Source organism: Euphorbia lathyris, chromosome 10 (genome assembly GCF_963576675.1).
Source record: "Euphorbia lathyris chromosome 10, ddEupLath1.1, whole genome shotgun sequence".
In the NCBI taxonomy this organism is placed as follows: domain Eukaryota; kingdom Viridiplantae; phylum Streptophyta; class Magnoliopsida; order Malpighiales; family Euphorbiaceae; genus Euphorbia; species Euphorbia lathyris.
The window spans coordinates 3,255,644-3,278,360 of NC_088919.1; the positions used below are offsets into that span (position 1 = coordinate 3,255,644).

The 22,717-nt window shown below is 34.3% G+C and overlaps 2 protein-coding genes across 2 annotated transcripts; both read right to left on the reverse strand.

Annotated features, from left to right (window-relative positions):
* Positions 1-2,789: 2,789 nt before the first annotated feature.
* LOC136208867 (oligopeptide transporter 7-like) lies at positions 2,790-9,230 on the reverse strand. Its single transcript, XM_066000126.1, has 7 exons — positions 9,079-9,230; positions 8,432-8,999; positions 6,430-6,530; positions 5,862-6,330; positions 4,751-5,006; positions 4,454-4,636; positions 2,790-3,746 (listed from the first exon to the last, which is right to left on the reverse strand). Exons 1-7 carry the CDS (start codon positions 9,125-9,127, stop codon positions 3,126-3,128), a joined length of 2,247 nt encoding a protein of 748 aa, XP_065856198.1. The 5' UTR covers positions 9,128-9,230; the 3' UTR covers positions 2,790-3,125.
* Positions 9,231-16,471: 7,241 nt separating this feature from the next.
* On the reverse strand, positions 16,472-22,546 carry LOC136210031 (uncharacterized). Its single transcript, XM_066001707.1, has 9 exons — positions 22,383-22,546; positions 22,052-22,196; positions 21,811-21,901; positions 20,894-21,091; positions 20,537-20,775; positions 20,291-20,422; positions 17,432-17,499; positions 17,288-17,349; positions 16,472-16,881 (listed from the first exon to the last, which is right to left on the reverse strand). Exons 1-9 carry the CDS (start codon positions 22,493-22,495, stop codon positions 16,748-16,750), a joined length of 1,182 nt encoding a protein of 393 aa, XP_065857779.1. The 5' UTR covers positions 22,496-22,546; the 3' UTR covers positions 16,472-16,747.
* Between the last annotated feature and the right edge of the window lie 171 nt (positions 22,547-22,717).

Here is a 22,717-nt window from a genome sequence, read left to right on the forward strand (position 1 = left end):
ATGCAAAAGGGTTATAACTAGTTCGTCTAGAAATGAAAAGTTTGAGAAATTCAATAAAGGTAAGATCGATAGTGTTGTATCATATCAGTTAATTGGGTTAGCACAATCATTTCAGGCATGATTCCTATATATATATATTTGAGTTTTAGATTTGTATGAACATATTTTTTATTAAATTGAATTTATACAGGTTTGGTTACTCGAGGTGTGGAAGGCGCTTCGTAGATTCCATCTCAAAAGAGAAAGTGGCGTCCTCCCACGCTTAAGTAGATGGATAACTTCAAAAAACCCAACATTTAAAGAAGCAGTGGATGTTTTTACTGTAAGTAAAATTGGTTTAGACATGTGTGTTTAATTGGATGATTATGGTTTTGGTTATCATGATAGTTGTGGTTTTGGTTTTATTTTGCAGTCAACTGAAACTCCAGAAGCTCAAGTTGTGGCGGAGGAAAATGAAAAAGAATATGCCTGGTATAAGTCACTCCAAGACTATATCGACGGTCATACGATAGGTATTGATGCCTTATAAGTATGAGACCGTGGAAGAAGAAGAAAATGTAAATGAGGAAGAACAAGAAGTGGAGGCAGAGGATGATGAGGAGAAGAGGAGAAACGAGAAGAGGTGTAAGAAGAATGAAGATGTATATGAGGAAGAAGAAAGTGCACAATCAAAGATGCAAGAAGATAAAAGGGCAAAGATGTGGCTTCAACTACTAAAGTTGAAGTCAGAGGTTTAGGCGGAGGTTGTGCTAGAGTTGATGGAAAATATGAGGAGAGAGTTGATGGAAAAGATGGCAGAGTTGAGGGATGGGCATATGAGAGAGATGGCGGAGTTGAAGGAAGAGCACAAGAGAGATATGGACGAGATAAGGGCAGAGATGATGAGAGAATGGAAGGAAGAGCGGAGGGAAGATACTGTAGAACAAGAAAATGCTCAATACCATGTATATCAAATTGACGACGACACCAATGAATAACAAAAGACTCCAAAGATGAACTGTAGGTAGATGACATAAACTGTTGAATAATGTTTTTGTTAAAAATGTATCCCTTAAACTGTTTTCGTTGATTATGATTTGACAGGAAATGCTCAATACCATGTATATCAAATTGACGATGACACCGATGAACAACAAAAGACTCCAAAGATGGACTGTAGGTAGATGACATAAACTGTTGAATACTGTTTTTGTTAAAAATTTATCCCTTAAACTGTTTTTGTTGATTATGATTTAACAGGATGATATTTCGAAGCAACAAATGAATCCAAGTAGTGCTGATGCTATAAAATCCATAGTTATGCTTTCGGTACATATACTTTACTTATAGGTTTATGACATTTTGTCTGTTGAATATTAGTTATGTTAAAAATTTATCTCTTAAAATGTTTTCGTTGATTATGTTTTGACAGTATGATACACCAGAGTAATAAATAAATCTAAGTAGTGCCGATACTACAAAATCCATAGTTGTTCAGGTACATATACTTTACTTATAGGGTTATGCCATTTTATATGTTGATTCCCTTAAACTGTTTTGGCTGATTTTGTTTCTTTAGGATGAGATTGAACAGTTCTAGGTAAGGGGGAGAGCTGGAAAGCCTATAGTAAGTGATATTATTGAAGGGGTCCAAGAAAAGAAACTTTCACAATAAGTGCTTTCACCTTTCACTTTTCCGGGTAAGAGACCTAAGGGTGTGAAGAAGATCCATGAGAGTATGCTTATTGGAGTAAAAAAAAACAAACCCTAAGAATGGATTGGTCGGTTTGAATTAGACGATATTGTGATGTATGAGACATGGAAAATTAAAATCGATGCAAAGACTACCAAAATTGTGGAAGGGTTCTCATATCTATATCCAGATTTGAAATGGTTTGAGGCCCTTGAGACTTTTGGCATCTATTGGAAAAGAGAGGTAAGTATATAGAAAATTAGATGTTGTTGTGATTGATTGTATTGTTTGCTTGAATTAGCACATCGATGTGTTTCTTTGGCTATTGAGGTGTCAGTCTAACGAATCTGATTTAATTGCGGATTGGACTATGACTGATAGCCAATTCACTGGGTGGATGCTCGAGAAGAAACCCTCAATGGAATATTTTTTGGGAACGATCAACAGTAAAAAAAAGAAGAATGTATGAGACCCTGTAAGGAAGTAAAGATGGTATACATATGCCTATATGTGTGAAGTTAAATCATTGGATACTAGGGATATTTGATATGACGGTGATGCATCTACATAAATGATAATATGATTTCAAATGACAATGATGCATCACTATACTAGTTCCTAACTAGTCACATCTTGGTCCTTTCTAGGGCCATTGCAAAGTCCGCATATTGGCCAAGCCTGAAGGATATTTGACCAATAACTTAGAGTAGGCTTATGGAGACTCCACAAGAGGTGATGGGTTCGAACGATTATGGCGTATTAGTTATTGTTTTCACACAGTATTTATATGCTCGAAGGCGGTTTACATTTATATCCCAACGAATGAAACTTTTTTTACGATATCGTATTGTGCTTAAGGGAAAATCTATCCGTTAAATTAGGAACATTGATCTTTTTTTAGAACAATGATTGACATTGTAAAATTTCGGATAATGTGCTTGTGATATTGTACAATTTAGAATACTGCATTCATTTGACATATTAGATTTTGTGTTTGATACTGTTTGAATGTTCAGTTTTGGATGGTATTGTGTTTGATATCGTTTAAATGTTGAGATTTATATTTTTAAAAATTAGTAAAGTTTAATAACCATGGATGTAATTTACCAAAGACATATAACGTAAAAAGTAACCAACCGTTTGAAATTTAATATTAAAAATTTACAAAAACAATATTATTAAATAATACAAATTTCTCACAACTAAAAGTATTAAAATAATTACAATCACATTACAAAATTATTTTATATAACTTTTTATAAAATAAAATCAACATATTTAGTATTCACATCGATGCAAATGATTTTAATCGGTCAACATTAGATTTAGACTTATTAAATCTAAATATAACCTGACTGGCCTCAATCAGAGTATCTTCCTATATATTTTCTATTTTGTAAGAATCCAATCCAATACAATCTAATCTAATCCAATCCGGTCCAACCCAATGGACTCATTGCGAGACTATTGGGCAACCATTGACAACAACACCAGGAGCAGTTGGACAAGCAGCTAAAGAACATCCATCAGAATCGTTCCCCCACCAATCCAACCCAACATGCTCCATCCCCAAACAAAAGTACAACAAAACAGCCATAAAAGCTAACCCAGCATCAAGTGCACCAGACAACACATAGTTATGGCGACTCCACCACTCTCTATAATATCTATACACAATAAACCCTGAACCAAACCCAATTATAATCCAAGTAACATAGTTAACAGAAGTAGCAGGTGGCATGTTGAGTGTAGCAGCTAAGATTACAGGCATGGAGATCAATTTAATCCAGGCTTTTTCAGGGAAGGTTTTGTGTGAAATCCAAACAATTAGAGGTGCTATTGCACCTGCTAAGAAAAACCAGTTGATTGCTGAGTAATGGCCTAGGTTTCCGAATATTCGTCGAGGTCCGATTAGACCCCAGATTACTGATGCATCGTAGAAGACATGGTCACCTGGACATGTCCATGGGCTTTGTGGTGGGAGTAATTCACGGTTGCATATGTCTGGAATGGTTTCCATTAGCCACCATGATGTTGTTAGATGGACTGTTGCTGATATTATAGTGCCTAACACCTGATCATCAAAACATTTAATTAGGTTGTAATCAAGCCGTGTCATATTCGGCTCGACAGAAAATTAACGAGCTCAAGCCAAGTTTCGAGCTCAAAATTAGGGCTGTAATCGAGTCAAGCTGAGCGGAAATTTTGGCCTACTCATACTCGGCTCGATAGAAAGTGGACGAGCTCGAGCTCCACATCTTGTTCGTGAGCTGTTGCGAGCGTTATGTTCATTAATTACTACGTAGTTTTGAAACCTACCAACTAAAACTAAAGTTTCACACAAACCTACCAACTAAAACTAAAGTTTCACACAAAACAACGTAGTTTTATATTTCCCTTTTTATAAGAATACTATTGTTAAACAAATTTGAGGGCGAGCCTTGGCGCAACGGTAAAAACGTTGTTGTCGTGTGACCAGAGGTCACGGATTCGAGTCTTAGGAGCGGCCTCTTGCCAATTAAATTGGCAAGGGAAGGCTTGCCCCCAATACACCCTTGTGGTGGGATCCCTCCCCGGACCCTCGCTCAGCGGGGACGCGTAATGCGACCGGGCCGCCCTTTTTTTTTTTTTTTTTTTTTTTTTACTATTGTTAAACAAATTTATTGAACCAAGCTTGATCACGAGCCTGTTCATGAATGTTATAATCAAGCTTGTTCATGAACCTATAACCGAACATGCTCGTGAGCTTTCAAGTCTAGTTTCATTGCATATGTATATTACCTGTGCCATGAACATGGCTTTAGGAGGAATCTTCATATAATGGCCAAGCTTGAAATCTTGGAGAAATGTGATGGCTTGTTTCATGCTAATATATCCATACACTTTGAAGCATATGTTAGCAACTGGGAATCCTGGGTACAAATAACCAATTATATATTCTGTAATCACATTCAGCCCTGGTGTCTGTTACCAAACATAAACTCATTTTCAGAAGTATGTTACACAGAAACCGAAATGGAAATAAATACTAAGAAACGTTATTTCTAAAAAACAACTAGCTAGCTAGGTTTAAGTTACCTGATTTGTTGTAGCAGTAATGATTCCAATAGGAAGGGTGAAAAACAGGGCAAGACTGCAAGCTAGCAAAACACCCCACCATGGCAATTGAAGTTGATTGTTGTAATACTCGCATGTAAATATAGTCACACCTATGGTCAACACAAGAATGAACAAGAACCACCATTCTGGAACTCGCTCATATTTTCTCATCAGTTTTGTGTGCACATCCATTTTCTTCTCTTGAAAAGCAGACTTGCTTAGCTGCCATATATCTCTACATTAATCCTTCAAAATTGAGCAAGTTAGATTGATTACATTAATTAACTTAATTTTGCAGTGCAAAAGTAGCTACTCATGGGTCTATAAATGAGCCGAGCCGCAAAATTCGAATATAAACGAGCCGAGCCGCAAAGTTCGAATATAAATGAGCCGAGCCGCAAAGTTCGGCTCGATAATTCGGTTCAATTTATAAATGAGTCGAGCTTAAACACAGTTATAGGTTCATGAACATACTCACGAACCAAGACGATTATAATGTTTAGAGATAAGGTATCAAAATAGGCCTATTATTTTTGGAGAAGTATCAATTTAGGCTCCACTTATAAAATAGCACCAATATGGGCTCCACTTATACAATTGATGGAACTTAACGGAGTAATATGAATGACATGTCACGTTCCGTTATCGAGGCCTAAATTGATACATTTTTTAAATGGTAATCTCATATTGGTGCTATTTGATACGTGGAGCCTAAATTGATACTTTCCCAAAAACCATAGACCTATTTTGGTACCTTATCCCTAATGTTTACGAACATGCTCCTAAGCAAGCTTGGTTGGATTATATTTTTAATAATAGTATTTTTGTAAAAGAGGAAATGTAAAATTACGTATTCTTATGTGAATCTACAGTTTTATAGGTTACAAAACTATGTAGTTTCGTGTTAATTAACGAGCTACTCGCAAGCAAAACTCGTGAACAAATAAACGAGCTGCTCACGAACAGGAGGATGTTGAGCACAAGCTCGTCGTCCATTTTCTATTGAGCCGAGCATGAGCAAACTAAAACTCGGTTGGCTCGCTCGCTCGATTACAACCCTAGTTACTTATTCTTTTATTGTTTTACTTACCTTCCATGAAAAAGGAAGACATGGACAATAGTGGCAGCCAGGCAAGCAAAATTGAGGCCATAAATCATTGCAAAGTTAGTGCTAAGATACAGAGGACCCTCTTGATCATATATGTCCATGTCAATATGAAAATTGGGGTCTATGATAGCTGAGATGTTGTATTTTTTACCAGAAGAAGTGAACAAACCATCTGAGAAAATAGGAAATGTCTTGGCCTTGTAAATGTTGAGGCAATAAGCAATTGGAGTGATGAGATACATAATAAGTGCAAAACCAGCAGCTACATTAGCAGTTGCAAACCATGGACTAGCCATTGGACTGCCAAGATAAGAGGAAACAGTAGCCCAATCAAATCCAATTGACCCGATTCCAAGACCGTGTAGTCCTGAACCGAGCTGTTGCGCGAGAACGGAGGCCGGAAATATCCAACAGATCCAGGATAGAGAGGTTAACTTTTCAAGAAGGTACCCTGGAAATAAGGGTGTCAAAATGAGTCATCGTGTTATCCGTGTCATGAGCAGGTTGTCTTGTAAAATCGTGTTGTCATGTCAGAAATTGAGAGACGTACCTGGAAACACATAGTAAGCAAAGCTAGTGATAAAGGCAACAATGAAGAACTGGTTCCTTGTTAGTCTTCCCTTTTGCCTCTTCTCCTTCTCATGTAATGCCCTGTATTGTATATATAAATATGCTAAGAAATTAATACATCCACATTCATTATAAACTCAATCCAAATCCATAATCATTTGTTTTAGGTTAAACACATAATTAACCTATTCAACTTTTATGGTTTGAAGAATAGATCTTCTAATCATTTATTTTTTCCGGATTAAGTTTCTGAATTTCAGTTTTTCTACACACTGAACCTCGGTAACGGTTTCTTTAGCTAAAACTTAATACACGTGAAAAGTAAACGAAAGATAAAGGGTTTAATAAAAAAAAAGTTTTAAAGATCTCGGGCTCATTAAAAAAATGGTTATAAAAATCAAGAGGTTAATAAAAAAAAAGTTATAATTTTTTTACCTATAATAAAAAATAAATATGGATTGAATATACTCAATTTATTATTATTTAAATTAATATAAAATGCTTCTATACGAAGTCATTTGGTATAAACAATTTTACTGATTTTTTATTAGTCATTTTTATATATTAGTTTGCAAGTAAAAATTCTAAATTTAAATAATATTTTTTAAAGTTAGAAACACAAAAATTTTATGGATTTTTTATTTTTTATTTCAATTTTTTAAATTATCCGATATATATGTATCCAAAATTTAGAAGAAAAAAATGAAAAAAAAATATTTATTTTATCTAAAAAAACTATTTATTATATTTAAAATAATAAGATAATTAAATAAATAAATATCAAAACACGTTATTAAATCCTTCAACTTTTAATTCTACCAAAAAAAAAAAAAAATCCTTCAACTTTTAAAATTTTAAAAATTAAATCTTTAATCTTTAATTATACACATATACAATCATTCACTAATTGTTAATTAATTAGTGTGAAAATTAAAATTTAATTAGAAAAAATAAATGATCCCATCCTCTTAAAAAATTTGTTGGGTAAATTACATCCATGGCCACTGAACTTTATCAATTTTAACATTATCGCCACTGAACTTCAATTCTCAACGATATGACCAGTGAACTTTACACTTTTTAACATTGATGGTCACTCAATTTTAACTAACTCCTCAAAATGAATGTTAATGACCTCAAAATCAAAATATTCAAGAATTAAAGTTGTTCAGAACGATATTTACCATGAAACCACATTTTTTATTTTCCAAAATCACATTTTTGAAGCTTTCTCTCTTTAAAAATTTACTTTCTCTCTCCTAACCAAACAACGCCTATATGACCTCAAAACAAAAATTTTCAAGAATTAAAGTTTCTTAGAATATCATTAACTCTTCAAAAAATTTATTTTGAGACCGTCAACGATCGTTTTGAGGTGTTGAATGGCCACCAGAATTAAAAAGTGTAAGTTGAATGCCCATAATATTAAAATGGTAAAGTTCAGTGGCCATGTAATTTATCCAAAATTTGTCATATTCAATTTACTAGCCGTTACACTGTTATTTGATTACTACTAATAAATTCTCTCTTTATGTTAAAGAGTGGTGAAAGAGAAAAATGTATCTAGACAAAAGCATGTCTAGATACATTTTGAATAGATTATGTTATTTGGACATTTATGCATTTTTCTCTCTTTCCATTTTTTAACTCGAAACAACACCTTAATAATGTGACATTTATTACCTTATGGAATCGAATCTTTTTCCTTTTGGTAACAATCTTATGTTTTCTCAAAAAAAAAAAAAAAAAAAAAAAAAATCTTATGGAATCTTTCACAAAGTAATATCCAAATTTTGTACAAAACGACAACGTACTTAAAAAAAAAACCCTGAAAACGACATACTTTCTTATTTTCCAGGTCATTATTAGTCAGCTAGCAATTTTATAAAGATTATCCAATTATTCAATATTCTAATCCTAATTGCATCATGTGCTTATTCTACAGTATAGTGGGCCAATCCAATGGAGAAAAAAAGTCTTACCTGAAAAGAGAAACCTGTACCAGATTCTGCGGCCACCACATGGTGGCCGGTTCAACCAAATACCGCCGGAAAACACCGGCCCATCCGAACCCCAACACCTGCGTCGTTATAACGACGAGAAACGCTACAAAGAAAGTCAATTCCTTCTTGTAAAATATCTTAACGGTGCTAACGATATGAATCGCGTAAACGGTACCGGCCCCAGCATTAGCGAAGATCGTGATAAGCACGTGTTCTTTCATATTAAACGGCCCCGGATTGAGCGAGAACTCCCATCGTTTCCCCTTGAAGAAAACCTTATCGGTAATCGTGGCGGCCATCAGATGGCCGAGAGGAACCACCGCAATCTGAGCGGAGATTGAAGTGATGGTGAGAGGTTCACGGCGGTACCAGAAGAATTGGTTGAGGAAAGAGAGGAGAATACAGGCGAGAGTCCCCAAAGTCCACATACGGAAAGTTATGGTCGGAAGAGTGGAATCGTCGGTTATCGGAACAGTGAGGGCAACTTGTTCGATCGGAGAATTCTCGTCGACTGCGGAAGTGGAGGCATCGTCGCCGGTACTGTTAACTGCGGTGTTTGAAGAGAAAGAAAGTTAGAAGAGAGTAAAAGAGGAAAATGAGAAAAAAATGATAGGAAGAAATATTACTTAGAGGAACAGTGATTTCGTCGGCAGCTATCGTCGTCTCTTTCTCCATTCCGGCCGGTGATTCTCACCTGTAAAAATTTCCTTCTCCTGCATTTATGGAGAAAAAGGTTGCTTCTAATTATAAAGGGGGTGTTTGGTTGGTTCTTTGTAGGCTCCGTTTGTCTTTTCACTTCAAAAGGGAGAGTTTTAGGTGTTTGGTTAGTGACCTCATGTTTGCCTTTTACCATTGAAAAGCAGCATTAGGTGTTTGGTTAGTAGTCTTTTGTTTGCCTTTTACACCCGAAAAGTAGCCTTTTGCAAAAGCAGAGAATCTCTGTTTTTTAGAAAAGCAACTTTTTCCAACAGCAAACCGTAACAGTAAACAGCAAACAGCAACAACAAACAGTAGGTAAAACAAACGGGTCCAAAATCCCACAAAAATAAAATAAACCAACCTGTGGGACCCCCATGAGTGGATTGCTATTCGTCGTCCCTATTTTTCTTACCGTCGCCTCCTGTTTGACATTTTTGCCCTTTTCATTTTTCATTCAAAAAAGTGAAATTCTCTCAACCACGAAGAACAAAACAAAGAAAAATCATACCTCCAAAACAAGGAAAAATAATTGAACATCTAAGTTTCGTATTTACCAATAATCTGAAATTTAACGAATTTAACTTGAAACAGAATTTTTTTTCATTGAATTTGCACTAAACGGGTAGCCTATACGGTCCGGTCCATGGATCGATAGCATGAACTACCCTATTTCACCTAGACAAAACGGGTAGCCCACCCTATTTTGCCCCCGTTTTGCCTAGGAAAAATAGGATAGTCTACCCGTTTTGCTTTAGAAAAAATGGGTTTATTTATTTATTTTTTTAATTATAATAAATATTAATTATAGATAAATTATGTATTGATTGGAAATAAAAAATACGTATTGAAATGTCCAATTAATTTTTATTTGGTAAATTATATTTATTTACCTTTTAGAACGTAAATTTAATTATAAGTAAATTATGTATTGACTGGATAGAAAAAACGTATATATAAATTATTGATTGGAAATAAAAAATACGTAAATTATGTATTGCACGCGTTAATACGTAATTTATCTATAATTAATATTTATTATAATTAAAATAAATAAATAAATAAATTTATTTTCTCTAAAGGAAAACGGGTAGCCTACCCGTTTTCACCTAGGCAAAACGGGTAGGCTACCCTATTTTGCCTAGGCAAAACGGGTAGTCCACCCGTTTTGTCTAGGCAAAATAGGGTAGCCTACCCGTTTTGCCTAGGTGAAATAGGGTAGTTCATGCTATCGGTCCATGGACCGGACCGTATGGGCTACCCGTTTAGTGCAAATTCAATGAAAAAAAAATTCCGTTTTAAGTTAAATTCGTTAAATTTCAGATTATTGGTAAATACGAAACTTAGATGTTCAATTATTTTTCCTTGTTTTGGAGGCATGATTTTTTTTCGTTTTGTTCTTCGTGGTTGAGAGAATTTCACTTTTTTGAATGAAAAATGAAAAGGGCAAAAATGTCAAACAAGAAGCGACGGTAAGGAAAATAGGGGCGGCGAATAGCAAAACCCTAATAAATTGGTCACTATGTAAGGAAATTTAATATGCGGAATTGGAAATAAAGTATTCACCAAAGGAATAATAATAAAATACTACTAGCATTTATGCAAATAAAGTTAATTCTTTTACATAAATACTAGGAATAATTTCTCAAAATAATGTGAGTTATGAGAATAACTCCATATGTTTTGCCTGACATGGTTAAAACTAAATTAGAGATAAAACAAATACACGGTTTTTGTTTTGTATGAAACTTGTGCTAGGTCACTTGTAACGGATAAATTCTATTATAAACTAGAATTAATACTGGTCTTTCCACTGAAATAATATTACATCAACAGTTAAACTGACATGATATTATTTTAGTGAACGTTCTAGTCAATTGTAGAAATCTTCCTTATAATATTAATAGTGTTATATACTATGATTATTTTCACGTGGTAAACCTTATATCTAAGTTTATTAGTAAGTTTTATAATGATTTTAAAATAAATTCTAAAATTTTAATAAGTTTAATCATAATTGTGATTGATCAAATTTATAAAATCAATCTCTAAGTAAAAATAGTTGTTTATATACTGATGATGACAGTAAAAAAATCAACGCCATACATTAAATTAATGTATGCTCTCTTGTGTGCAAAAAGATTTCCACACGAACCATTACTTCCATGTAGGGAGTATTGGCTTTAGAGCCATTTTGATATTTGATAACATCCAGATTCGTGAACGGTGTCATCAATCATTAGCAATTGACGAATACACAGAACTTGAGGAGTCTTATGGTAAGGCAGGCGAATCTGCATGAGACAAATTCGCCTTCAATGTCTTATGATAAGAGATCCGTCTAGAGAACCTTGTCTCAAGAGAATTACAAAAGGTCATGTCTGTCGAGAGCCGCACGAAAGATCGGCCAAGGGATTCGCCAGAAGTCAGTATATTGCCACGTCATTGTACCTCTTGTACGATTATGCAGAATCCCGAGAAAGGCGTTATTCCTTCTAGAAAGAAGAAGATAACAAAATAAAAGAATGACCCCATTAGGACGAGCACGTCACGGAAGAGTATATATACCCCCAATTAGGATATCATTTCGGGTAAGTCAACAACATTTTCTCAATACCTTTCAATACACATTAATTCTCAAATATATTACTGACTTTATCATCAGAGGTGCCACGACCGAATCCAATGGTGTCTCACCAACGACGGGATCACCAATAAATTTACCCAAAGGGGAGGTGATATTATCAATATTGTTTTTTCAAATTCTAAAAGCAATTTCCACACAATAGTGTCTTGGCACATGTTAAATAGCTTCCCTAAATCCATGAAAGATACTTTTAGGACAAGCTACTACAACATGGCTCTCTTATTTTATTTTTCATCAAAATCTCATCTCTCTTCCTCCTAAATCTAATCCGAAAAATACTCTTAGGACTTTTATTCTCTTTATTTCAATTTTTTTTCTCATTTCTATCCACAACCTAACTTCCATCAATATTTTCTACATTCAAATTTGAGTTGTACCAATTAAGGTTGGTTTGAGTGGTTAAAAGATTCAAGTCGTTTAAACTAGATCTCGAGTTTGAGCCTTAACATACGCATGAAGCTTTAATTAGGAGATGATTTATCTAAATGGTATCTTGACGAACCTCGAGACAAACTGTAAAATAAAAATGTGTATAATATTTTGTCCTTAATCTAATTTATGAAAAAAAAAATATTTTTGTGTTGGAGTGAAATTCATATTCATATTCAGTGCCAAGATTCTTGGTAAAAATTATTGACTCTATTCAGTAACTTAATAGTGTGTATATATATGGAAATATTTAATATGAAATCTACTCGTAGCGAAAATGAGCCAAATACAGATTAAATGGCTAACTATCTTTTGGGTTCAAGAGAGCGAAAAAGGTGTCATGTGAGAAAAGATAGTTTGACAAGAACAAAAAAATAATATGGCAAAACTACACCTTCCATCGTTTGACCAAAAATTGTCATGTAAATATTTCTAATGATACGTTAGCATTTTTTACTATCTTTGCTAATAGTGTGAATTTCAAGGTACTGTTTGTTAATTTTTAAACCACTAGTCAGGTTAAATTGTCCAAAATAAACTTTTATGATCTAATCGATTCTCAAAATGGATCACTGTGTTTTTTTTTTCCAAAACAATGATTGTGAATGTTGTTGTTATAGAATGACAAAATCTTTCTTGAGACCATTAAAAGTGCTGATGTAACAAGAATAATTTCGTCCAAATATATATTTTTTTATTATCTCTCTCTTCTCTTCTTCCTTGTGAACGCTAAATACCGTCCCGAATTATTTATCACCGTATCTTTTAGACTTTTTTGCCCTTCTCATAATTTTGATCAAAAACTGAAAATTCTCTCTCCAAAATCATAAACCTGAACAACAATAATTGAAATTATGAAAATAATTGATGTGTGAAATCCGAATCCCGAAAATGGATGATTACGAATCGGAAACATTAAGATTTACATCTTTTTATCAAAAAAACTCATGAAAATAATATATATTTTTCATGACGATTTTGCATTTTTCGTCACAAAAAATAGAAGAATTTTTCATTTTTCGTCACAAAAAATTGAATGATTTAATATTTTTCGTCACTAAAAATTTTACAATTTTACATATTTCAAAATTTAGCCTAAACGGATACTGCATACCGCCCGACCCATGGCGGGAATGGGTCGGACGGTATGCCGCATCCGTTTAGGCCAAATTTTTAATTTTTTTTCAAAAAAAAATTCCCCAATTTTGAAAAAAAAATTATGCCAAGGGTGATAAGTAATTTGGAGGGAATAAATAGCAAAACCCTTCTTTTTCTTTCCTATTTGCTGAAATTTAGATCTTCAAATTCCATGATAGATAGCCCGATAAGAAAAACAATAGAAACCAACATTCCTTACCTTTTCATATAATTCTTGTATTTCAAATATGAAAATCAATTTTGAACTCTCAGAACGACAATTCTAATAATAAAACAGAGACACAAGTGATTTTAAATGTTCACCATCACATACCTATCAACAATTTGGTTTTGGGATATTCCGCTAAGGCTTTGATTGGTTGGGAGGTTTTGAAGGGTAATTAAAAGGATGGTAGGGAAGAGTTAGTGGAAACCCTTATTTGGAAGATTAAAAAAATATGAGGGTAGTTTGATTGGATGAAGGGAAGAGAAGGGTAAATAAAGGAAGGGTGGAGAAGGGTAGGAAAAGGTGAGGAAGGGGAAAGAAGGGTAATTTCTAACCCTTCCAAACCCATCAAATTGGGGGGTTGAAAATTGGATGAAATTTTTTAAAAAAACCCCTCCAAACCCTTACCCTTCTATTTTTTTTTTTGTATTCCAAACATGGATTTGTAAAAACCCTTACTAACCCTTCACCCTCCCAAACAAGGGTTTCTATCAACCCTTACTAACCCTTCACTTATTAACCCCTCTAACCCCCCATCCAATCAAGCCCAGAGTTTTGAAGGGTTGATGAAAGGTTTTGAAAGGTTCAAAATCAACAAGTTTTTAATAGATTTTCAACCCACCAAATCGGTGGGTTTGGAAGGGTTTTGATGAACCCTTACCTTTCTCCCAAATAAGGATGAGGGTAATACCCTCTCTCCCACCTCTTTCTCCTTTCCAACCCTTCCCTACCATTCCTTTAATTACCCTTCAAAACCTCTTATCATCCAATCAAAGCCTAAGGGATCGAAGGTTTCATCTATACAAAAAATGAATTTGAGTTGCTCAGACATTATTTGGTAAGATTTATCTCTTGACCAATTGATGAAACCTCAATAGATGTGGAATGTAAGTTGACAATTATATTAAAACTTTAACCTACCTAACAAACGATCAATAAACATTAAATGAAACTGTTAAAAAATTAACAGAAATAAAACAGCCGATGGTGCAAAAATTCAAACTTTTATATTAGTTGAGATTTTACCCATTTTACCAAATAATTGATTAAAAGACAAAAATCAACATTTTAGATAAATTAATGACAAATATTATCAAATAATAATAGATGAGGATGAAAGAATGATTAAAGTCAATAGTGGTTTAATAAATATGTACCTTTTGCATTTCTATTAAATGGAAAATTAATCTCTCCAAGTTAGAAATTTTTTTTTGATAATTTTTTAAGAGAATGGTTCGAACTCACAACCTTTCCCTTCTGAAAATAGATGGAAATTGCTTGCCTCTCAATTGAAGGGTAAACTATACCAATGGTACCTGAACTTTACATAGTTTACATTTTGGTACCTAGATTACATTTTGTCCCAAAAATATACCTGAAGTAAAGATGACCGGACAATTTAGTATATTTTTACCGGTTATGACCGGTCAACGCGAGTTTCATGAGTTAATTACATTAATGGTACCCGAACTTTACCACAATTCACACTTCGGTACATGGATTTTATTTTATCCTAAAAACATAACACAAGTAAATGTGACTTAAAGGTTTAGTTCATTTGATCGATTAGTGACCGGGTAACATGAACTAAACATTGAGACTCACCATACACTCAATTAACATAAAATTATAATATTATCATTTATGAGCTAAATGATATTATTATAATTTTATGTTAATTGAGTGTATGATTGGTCTCAATTTTTAATTTAAAATGGTTAAACTCGGGTTGATCAATCACTGATCGGTCAAATATACTAAAATATTGAGTCATCTTTACTTGAAGTGTATTTTTTCAATAAAATGAAATCTAGGTACCAAAATGTGAATTCGGGTAAAGTTCAGGTACCATCAGTATAATTTACTCATCAAAATCGCATTGACCGACCATTAACCGGTAAAATATACTTAATTGTCCGGTCATCGTTACTTCGGGTATATTTTTGAGACAAAATGTAATCTAGATACCAAAGTGTGAATTAGGGTAAAGTTCAGGTACCATTGGTGTAATTTACTCCTCAATTGAATAGTTCTTACAAGTTGCATACAAATGGACGCCTGCCATCTCTCTAGGTCTTTCTCATCTTGTGTCGCCCACCTACTCCTTTCTGCTTTCTTCTTTCTTCCCTTTTCTTTTTTCTCTTTCAAACTTGATCTTCGTAACTTTAAGCTCGGAACAAAGTAGCCAGATCTAGTCGGAGGAGGGAGAAGGAAGCTTATCTTCCTGATTCCTCCTCCCATCTATGTCTGAATTTCCGTTTTTCTAGTTTTTTTAGTGTTTTCCTTTTGTTTTCAGTTAAAATCCATACATTTAATCAGATTTTCTCCATCTGATTCTCACCTGTTAGCTATATCTCTATCGTTTATGCTTTTTTAAGGTTTAGTAAGAGCGGAAACGTATTATTTTATACGTAAATCTACGGATCTACGGAGTTGCATCAGTAAAAAGGACTCACATCCGATTAGCCGGAAGAAACTAAAGGATGACGATTGGTTTGCCGTTGCTTTCATGCGGAGTTGGATTCGTGAGAAGTATGAGTTTTATCATCTTATTGTTTTAGTTGTACATTTTATGGTTATTTTTGCTCTTTGCAGTTTTTTTATTTCCTTTATGGACGTTGTATTAGGTATTAGCTTGTATCCCTTACTATTTTCATGATGTACTTGTACTTCTTCGTCTAAGTTTAAGCATTATTATAAATAAATAAAAATTGAATAGTTCTTAATTTCTTATTGGCATAGCTATCACCCAAGACGACTATTAAACAAAAGATTAATTACGAGAAAGCAATAGAGAATCAAAAGAAGATGAATGAAGGAAGAAGAGAAAAGCATGTGAAAGTGAAGGAGAGGGAAAGAGAAAAAGAAGAGAGAATAAATAAAATAATAAAAAATAAATTTTGGATAAAATTATCCATTGCCATGTCATCAACATTCACGGTGTCAAAGAAAAATTCTGCAATTGCTTTTTATAAGGATTTGTTGATCAACTGAAATTGATCAAATTTAGATAAAAAAACTCTCAACATTTTGAATAAATTCAATTAAATCTCTTCTGATAAGTTTTGATTCTCAAACTACCAAGAACCAAATTCAGCTCCCTAATAACTCAATATTTTTGCAGCATCAAAAGGAAATCAAAAGGAAATTTTAACCTAAACTAAGTTGCAGACTTTGTGAACCTCACAACAAAGAGTCCACTGGTTTGTGAAGTCATAGGATCAAAGCGCAAGGTCTTCGGTATCCTCCCACTTTTACATGGCCAATCTCTCGCACCGTCAATCTCCTGCAGCTCTGCATCAATATGTGGATCAACTACAGACAATTAGCAATCAATATGACCCTTTAGATCAATAAGTCTTTCCGCTGCGACAATTTAAAAGTCTACATAAAAATGGTACACCGGCGGCATTCAAATAAATCCTCAAGGAAAAAAGCAACCAATAAGAACAGCTCATTTCTGTCTACTGTATTCCCTGAAAACGTTTTTCTTATCATGCACTTAGCTCATGATATTTTGCTTCTCATAATCAGAGATTCAAGACTAACGCGCACAATTCTAGTAGCAAGATGCGGAAAAGAAAGAAAATGAGAAAGGCTTAAGGCTCAGCATAAATGAATTTTCCTTTGCAAAGATCAATAGATAAATAAATAAATGCGCAGACCATGATTCATCATCTCCAAAGAAGAGATACCGTACCTGCAGAAGGATTTTCCTTGAGAAATTTCTCAACCACATCTTCATTCTGAGAAACTGTCAAACTGAAAATAAGAAGGATCAGTTTTAAACATATTGATATTCAATGTGCTCTTGCTATACATGGGAGTTGCCAATAGGACAAACCTGCAAGTGCTGTAGACAAGCAAACCGCCAACTCTTAGCAGCTTGAAACCATTTGTTAGAAGTTTTAACTGCAAGAAAAATATAAATCACCTACACGCCTGAGAATGCACTTTGAACAGAAGACGTAGAACATAGCCCAATCTGAAAGATGCATGGAAAAGAATAGCAACAAAATGTTCTAAAAACAGTTGTAGCTTAGATGTTATTATACTAGAGACATTGAGATTTACCCTAGGAAGCACCGACAGGGGTACTCGTACGGGTGTGAGCACAGCAAACAACATTTTTTTAAAATGAGACACGGGTACGGCGGGGACACGCTAAAATTATATAACCACAAATAACATTTGTAAGTCATTATAAACCACAAAGAAGAACCCACCGATTAAAAGAACCCACATGAAAAACCATCATCGAGTTAAGGCTGTTTTTGGTTTCTTTGTGTTGCGACTTGCGATTCTTAATTGCAGATCAAATGTGTTTAGGTTGGATTTTTTTACTTTTAATTTTGATTTTTTTACTTTTAATTTTGTGTGTGTTTTAGGTTTGGGTTTTTTTGAAGTTTTAGATTTTAATTTCCTTTCTTTACATAAAAACGGGCAGCTGCTATATTCTTTTGTTTAGATTTTGATTTCTTTTTTTTTATCGGGATTTTATTTTATTTTATGTCAACCGCTCTTTTTTGTAAAATTATTTTTTAAAAAATACTATGTCTTACCTAATTAACTCAGAAACCATGTCTCCGAAGTGTCCCCGCATGTCCCCATATTAAAAATAAAAAGAGGGGACACTTATTTTGGCGTGTCGGGTGCGTGTCCCCGTGTCCGGAGTGTCCGACACTCGCACATTAACCTCCTAGAAGTGTCTGTGCTTCCATTTAACCAAACAACAAAATCATATTTGATTTATAACACTATCACTAAACTAGTCATACCACGACAGATGAACTTCCACTAATTTATTATGCTGCTGCATTATTGATGGCTGGAGAATCATTTCACATTCATATGAGATCCATAACATCAACATATCAATCGCTAAAACTTCTTCTCTTCAATAGGTTCCTAGTCATGACATAAACATTCCTCAAGGTTCCCAGCTGCCCATGTGTATCTGTGTAACTGTGTGTACGCATATGTATTTGTTAGACAAGGAATACTGTTAATGTTAATGTGTATCTGTGTGTGCGCATATCTATTTGCATGTATGTTAATGTTAGACAAGGAGAACTGCTATGAACTCAATCAAGGCTGTTCCAAGTCAGGGTCTATCAGCACTATATCAGGCTATGGGAAGGCGCAGCAGTGAGACTGGAGAAGTTTACATTTAATTTAGGTTCAGAAGTATACGATCCTTTGGTTAATCCTTTTTTTATTCTTAATTTGGATGATCTTGTAAGTAGACCACAAATTAGGGGTTGTAATAGAGGAATGTGGCTCAAAAACCTCTAATCTCGGCATAGACCCCCATTCTGCAAACCAATTAAGGTATGCAAGTTAAATTGGCTACCTAGCATTATGAGCTACTAATTCATAGACAACGTGATAGTGAGTTGGTGGGTATAGTTAGTTATTTCTAATAGGTGTATAAGGGTAGTGAGCTAGAGGGTAGAATTGGGAAATATTAGGGGTAGTAGGAGGGTGACAGGAATAGGAAGCTATTATATTGAAAATAGTATTGTTGTTTGAGATAGAAACGAAAATAGAACACAGAAGAAATAGAACAGATATAGTGAAATGAGTGAAACAATATCATTTTTCATAACCTTTCCTTCTCTCCCTACTGCTATATATAACCCAACTGCAACCCTCTCTCTTCCCTAACTAACTCTCATAAGACCCCAAGCCACGTATCACTTAATCCCCATATTACCCTTAGACCTATTCTATTAGCATATTCTCTATCAGTTTGGCTCTTCTATTTGAGTAGAGCAGAACCTAAGTTCTGGGTGGATTTGGGATTTCTCCCATTTCTGCAATTTATCTGTCACTTTCTGTTTGGTTCATATCTTCATTCAACAATATTAGTTCATCTTTCATTGGTTTCCTTTATGTGATCTTGCATCTTCGGTGGTGGTTTTTTTATACTTGTTTCTATCACTAATCTACAATGAACATTCTCCATCACATCAGACTAAAGAATTCCAGGAGTTTCTTCAATATGGACGTACAGAAGATATCAATATCAAGCATTCTCTTGTCATTCCACAAGAACCAAACTTTGAATTATAAAGATTCTCATATAAGTTTGAGGGCCAAAAAAAGTGCGAGTTCAGTGTTCAATGATATAGAGAAATTTCAGAAGACAACAAAAAAATATTTAAGTCATTCTAAATCCGTCCTACAGAAGCATGGATAACCAAACCACCAAAAAAATGTACTAACAAGAACATCCAAATAGCTAACTTTTGTGCTTATACAATTAAGAAATTATCTTATTATCTGTATGCCATAAGGAATTTTGTCTTCTAACTATCAATATAATGATTAATGAATGCTTCACATTACATCTCTTTACGTCACTCTCTTAATCTGATTTGATTTGGCGATATGAAAGGAGATGCTTATTCTTCTCACTTACCCTTCCATCAGTCATCATTGCACAATCATATGATTTAAGGAGTGTTAAATTAATTCTCAATATATAGCACTTGCTCTCTGGGCGCATATTATTTGAAATATTTTTCAGTTGTCAATAGTATTCAAGAAAACAAAGTAATTTCGTTCATTCAATGAAAAAAATGCATAACAAAAACACCCAAGTATCTTGATACATTTTAATTTAATAAACATCATATGCCAATTATAAGTAAAATTTCAGCAGAACACGCATAGCAAATGGTTAGTACATGACAATTACCTGAAGTGTGGTCAAACTATCGGTCCTGTCAGCATTTAGAACACGTTGCTGAAGAGTTTCCCATCCCCACTGCTCAAATTTTTGGATATGTTTAACTGATCCATCATGTGTACACTCTGCATCCACGAGAACCTGTATAAAATTTCACCACTTATTAGCATGCACAGTTGAATAAAATGGATGCTCGAACTGTTAGTAACAGGGAAATGTAAAAATACACACTACACAGTCTATGCCATAGCTTACCTTATCATAGCCACAGCTTAAAACCTCATTATTGCACATAATCTGATATAATTCACTTTTGGTAAGCCCAACTACTCCAGAATCCTGACCATAAAAAATTATTTCAGGACAATCACTTTCTGCTGTCAATGCTCTAGCAGAAAGTTCCCTTGCTTTAGCAGCTCTTTTCCTCTCTTTCCATAATCTCCTAGAAGTCCACTCCCTAAATGTGTCGTCTTTTTCTTTACATGCAGATTCATCTGTTCAACTCTAGACAGAAGGATAAACACATCAAAATGAGTCTCAAAAAGTAAAGGAAAAAACCTCCAAGCTTAGTCAAAATAAGACAATCTACGTTCCAGTTTCCAAGATGCTTACAAGATTTAGAATGCAAGCATTCCCTCACAGGCACAAGCGAAAATGATGTTCCATCAGCAACAAACAGTCTGCACCTATTACCCAGTACATATTTCTGTAGCATCGTTCTACAAGCTGCCAGGCGATGTCTTGCAATATCAACCCCTGTTACAGATCCTGAATCACCGAGAAGGTCTGATATCATGCAAAGTTTAGCACCTGAAGATGAAGGATAAAAATAAATAAATAAATCGTGTGATAATATTATGCATATCACCAACTACTCCCTCTGTTTCAATATAGATATCTTTTAAGGTTTAGGAACCTAGATTAATAAAGTAATTAAAATATCTTAAATATAGTGTTATCATACCAAATATCCCTATTTTGTGATCAACACTAGATACATGGGTAGACAGGTAAAGTTTATTAAATGCCTTGTATATTTGTAAAATGGCATCTAATTTAGAATATGCATTCTTTTTACTGGAAAGACATCTATTGGAAAACATTCGGAACATAAGTATACATCATGATAAGAACACTAGCACAAGGACTCAGTTATGGAAAACTATCTCTTAACCTATTTTGAATGAGATGAATAAAAACTAGCAAAACTAACAAAGTTTAGATCCATAATCAGCACTCTTAAGCGTTTAAAAGTTTTTGAATATTCAGCGCTTCTTTGCTCACACACTGTTATCACCATCCTATAAAACTAAAGCGTAGGCAACTTAATATCTCCATAGTGTAGCAAGATGGTCCAAGCTGAGGTGATGACAAAAAAGGGGCCATGTAAATCAAGTACCACTGCTAAATTATGTGTAAGGAGGATCTTCTTTTCCAAAAAAAACAGAAGTACACATGGAGGTTGCAAATTATCAGACTGCTCATTCTTTTTAAAGTTCAAATCAATGACAAGTTATGATCAAACTTACCTGGAGCAGCACAAAGATCAAGGACATGATCTCCAGGCAAGATATTCAACGCCATTACTGCAGCTCCCGAAGCTGCATCAATTCCATATATCTGAATGGCCATAGAAAGTAATTTATAAGCATGGACCTAATATTACAGTCAGCTAAAACCCTAAAAAGAACAATTCAATAAAATCTTGAATTTGAAGCAAAAATAATCACCCAAATACAAAAGTTTTTCATAAGAACATGTATCTGTTACCTTTCCTTCTCTATAAGCATTTGAGTTAGCAATCTGAATTTGTGGTGGAAAAGCATAAAAACCAGGTAACCAACCCACCCTCTCAAGCTTACACTGCATCTCTGCCTCAATCTCTTCAAGATCATTTTCACTCCCAGGCTTCAACCTTCGCCAGAAACACAAATTCAAAATTTAGGATTAGCAAAAAGAAAAACTGTCAAATACTAAAAACTTCAGTTCGAAGAGCAGGAATCGAGAAACTTGAAGCTAGGAGACATAAATTATTCATTATCATAAGCTACAGAAACCAGAAATTGGTTATTCATATGCAATCATTAATGAAATTGGGTACCTTATGTAGCGAGGGACTGAATCGGTGGCCGTGTAAATGGCAGGGTCAAGCCCATTTTGTTGAAGGAAGTCGAGGAATGCTTCTGGCAATGGTAACTTCGAAACTCCTTCCATCTATTACTATCCTACCGATTCTACTTCCTAGCTTCCCGAATGGTTGGGTCGATCACCGGAGTTTCATAAAATAATTCAGGATGAAGAAGCGCCGTTCTCTGGACGACAAGTCGTTTAGTGGTAGTTTTCTATTTCACGAAACGACAATGCAGTTCATAATCGTACTTCTCCGACTACCACACTCAAACGACAAATCCTCCATTTTAAGTTTAATCTAGGATA

Bases quoted from the DNA above. Each gene is read 5' to 3' on its own strand.
- LOC136208867 (XM_066000126.1), bottom strand. From the start codon at position 9,127: ATGGAGAAAGAGACGACGATAGCTGCCGACGAAATCACTGTTCCTCTA. The intron at 9,000-9,078 runs GTAATATTTCTT...CAAACACCGCAG, and splicing joins CGAAATCACTGTTCCTCTAA to TTAACAGTACCGGCGACGAT. The intron at 6,331-6,429 runs GTACGTCTCTCA...CCTTATTTCCAG, and splicing joins TGCTTACTATGTGTTTCCAG to GGTACCTTCTTGAAAAGTTA.
- LOC136210031 (XM_066001707.1), bottom strand. From the start codon at position 22,495: ATGGAAGGAGTTTCGAAGTTACCATTGCCAGAAGCATTCCTCGACTTC. The intron at 22,197-22,382 runs GTACCCAATTTC...TTTCTGGCGAAG, and splicing joins TCAGTCCCTCGCTACATAAG to GTTGAAGCCTGGGAGTGAAA. The intron at 21,092-21,810 runs GTAAGTTTGATC...CTTCATCTTCAG, and splicing joins TGATCTTTGTGCTGCTCCAG to GTGCTAAACTTTGCATGATA.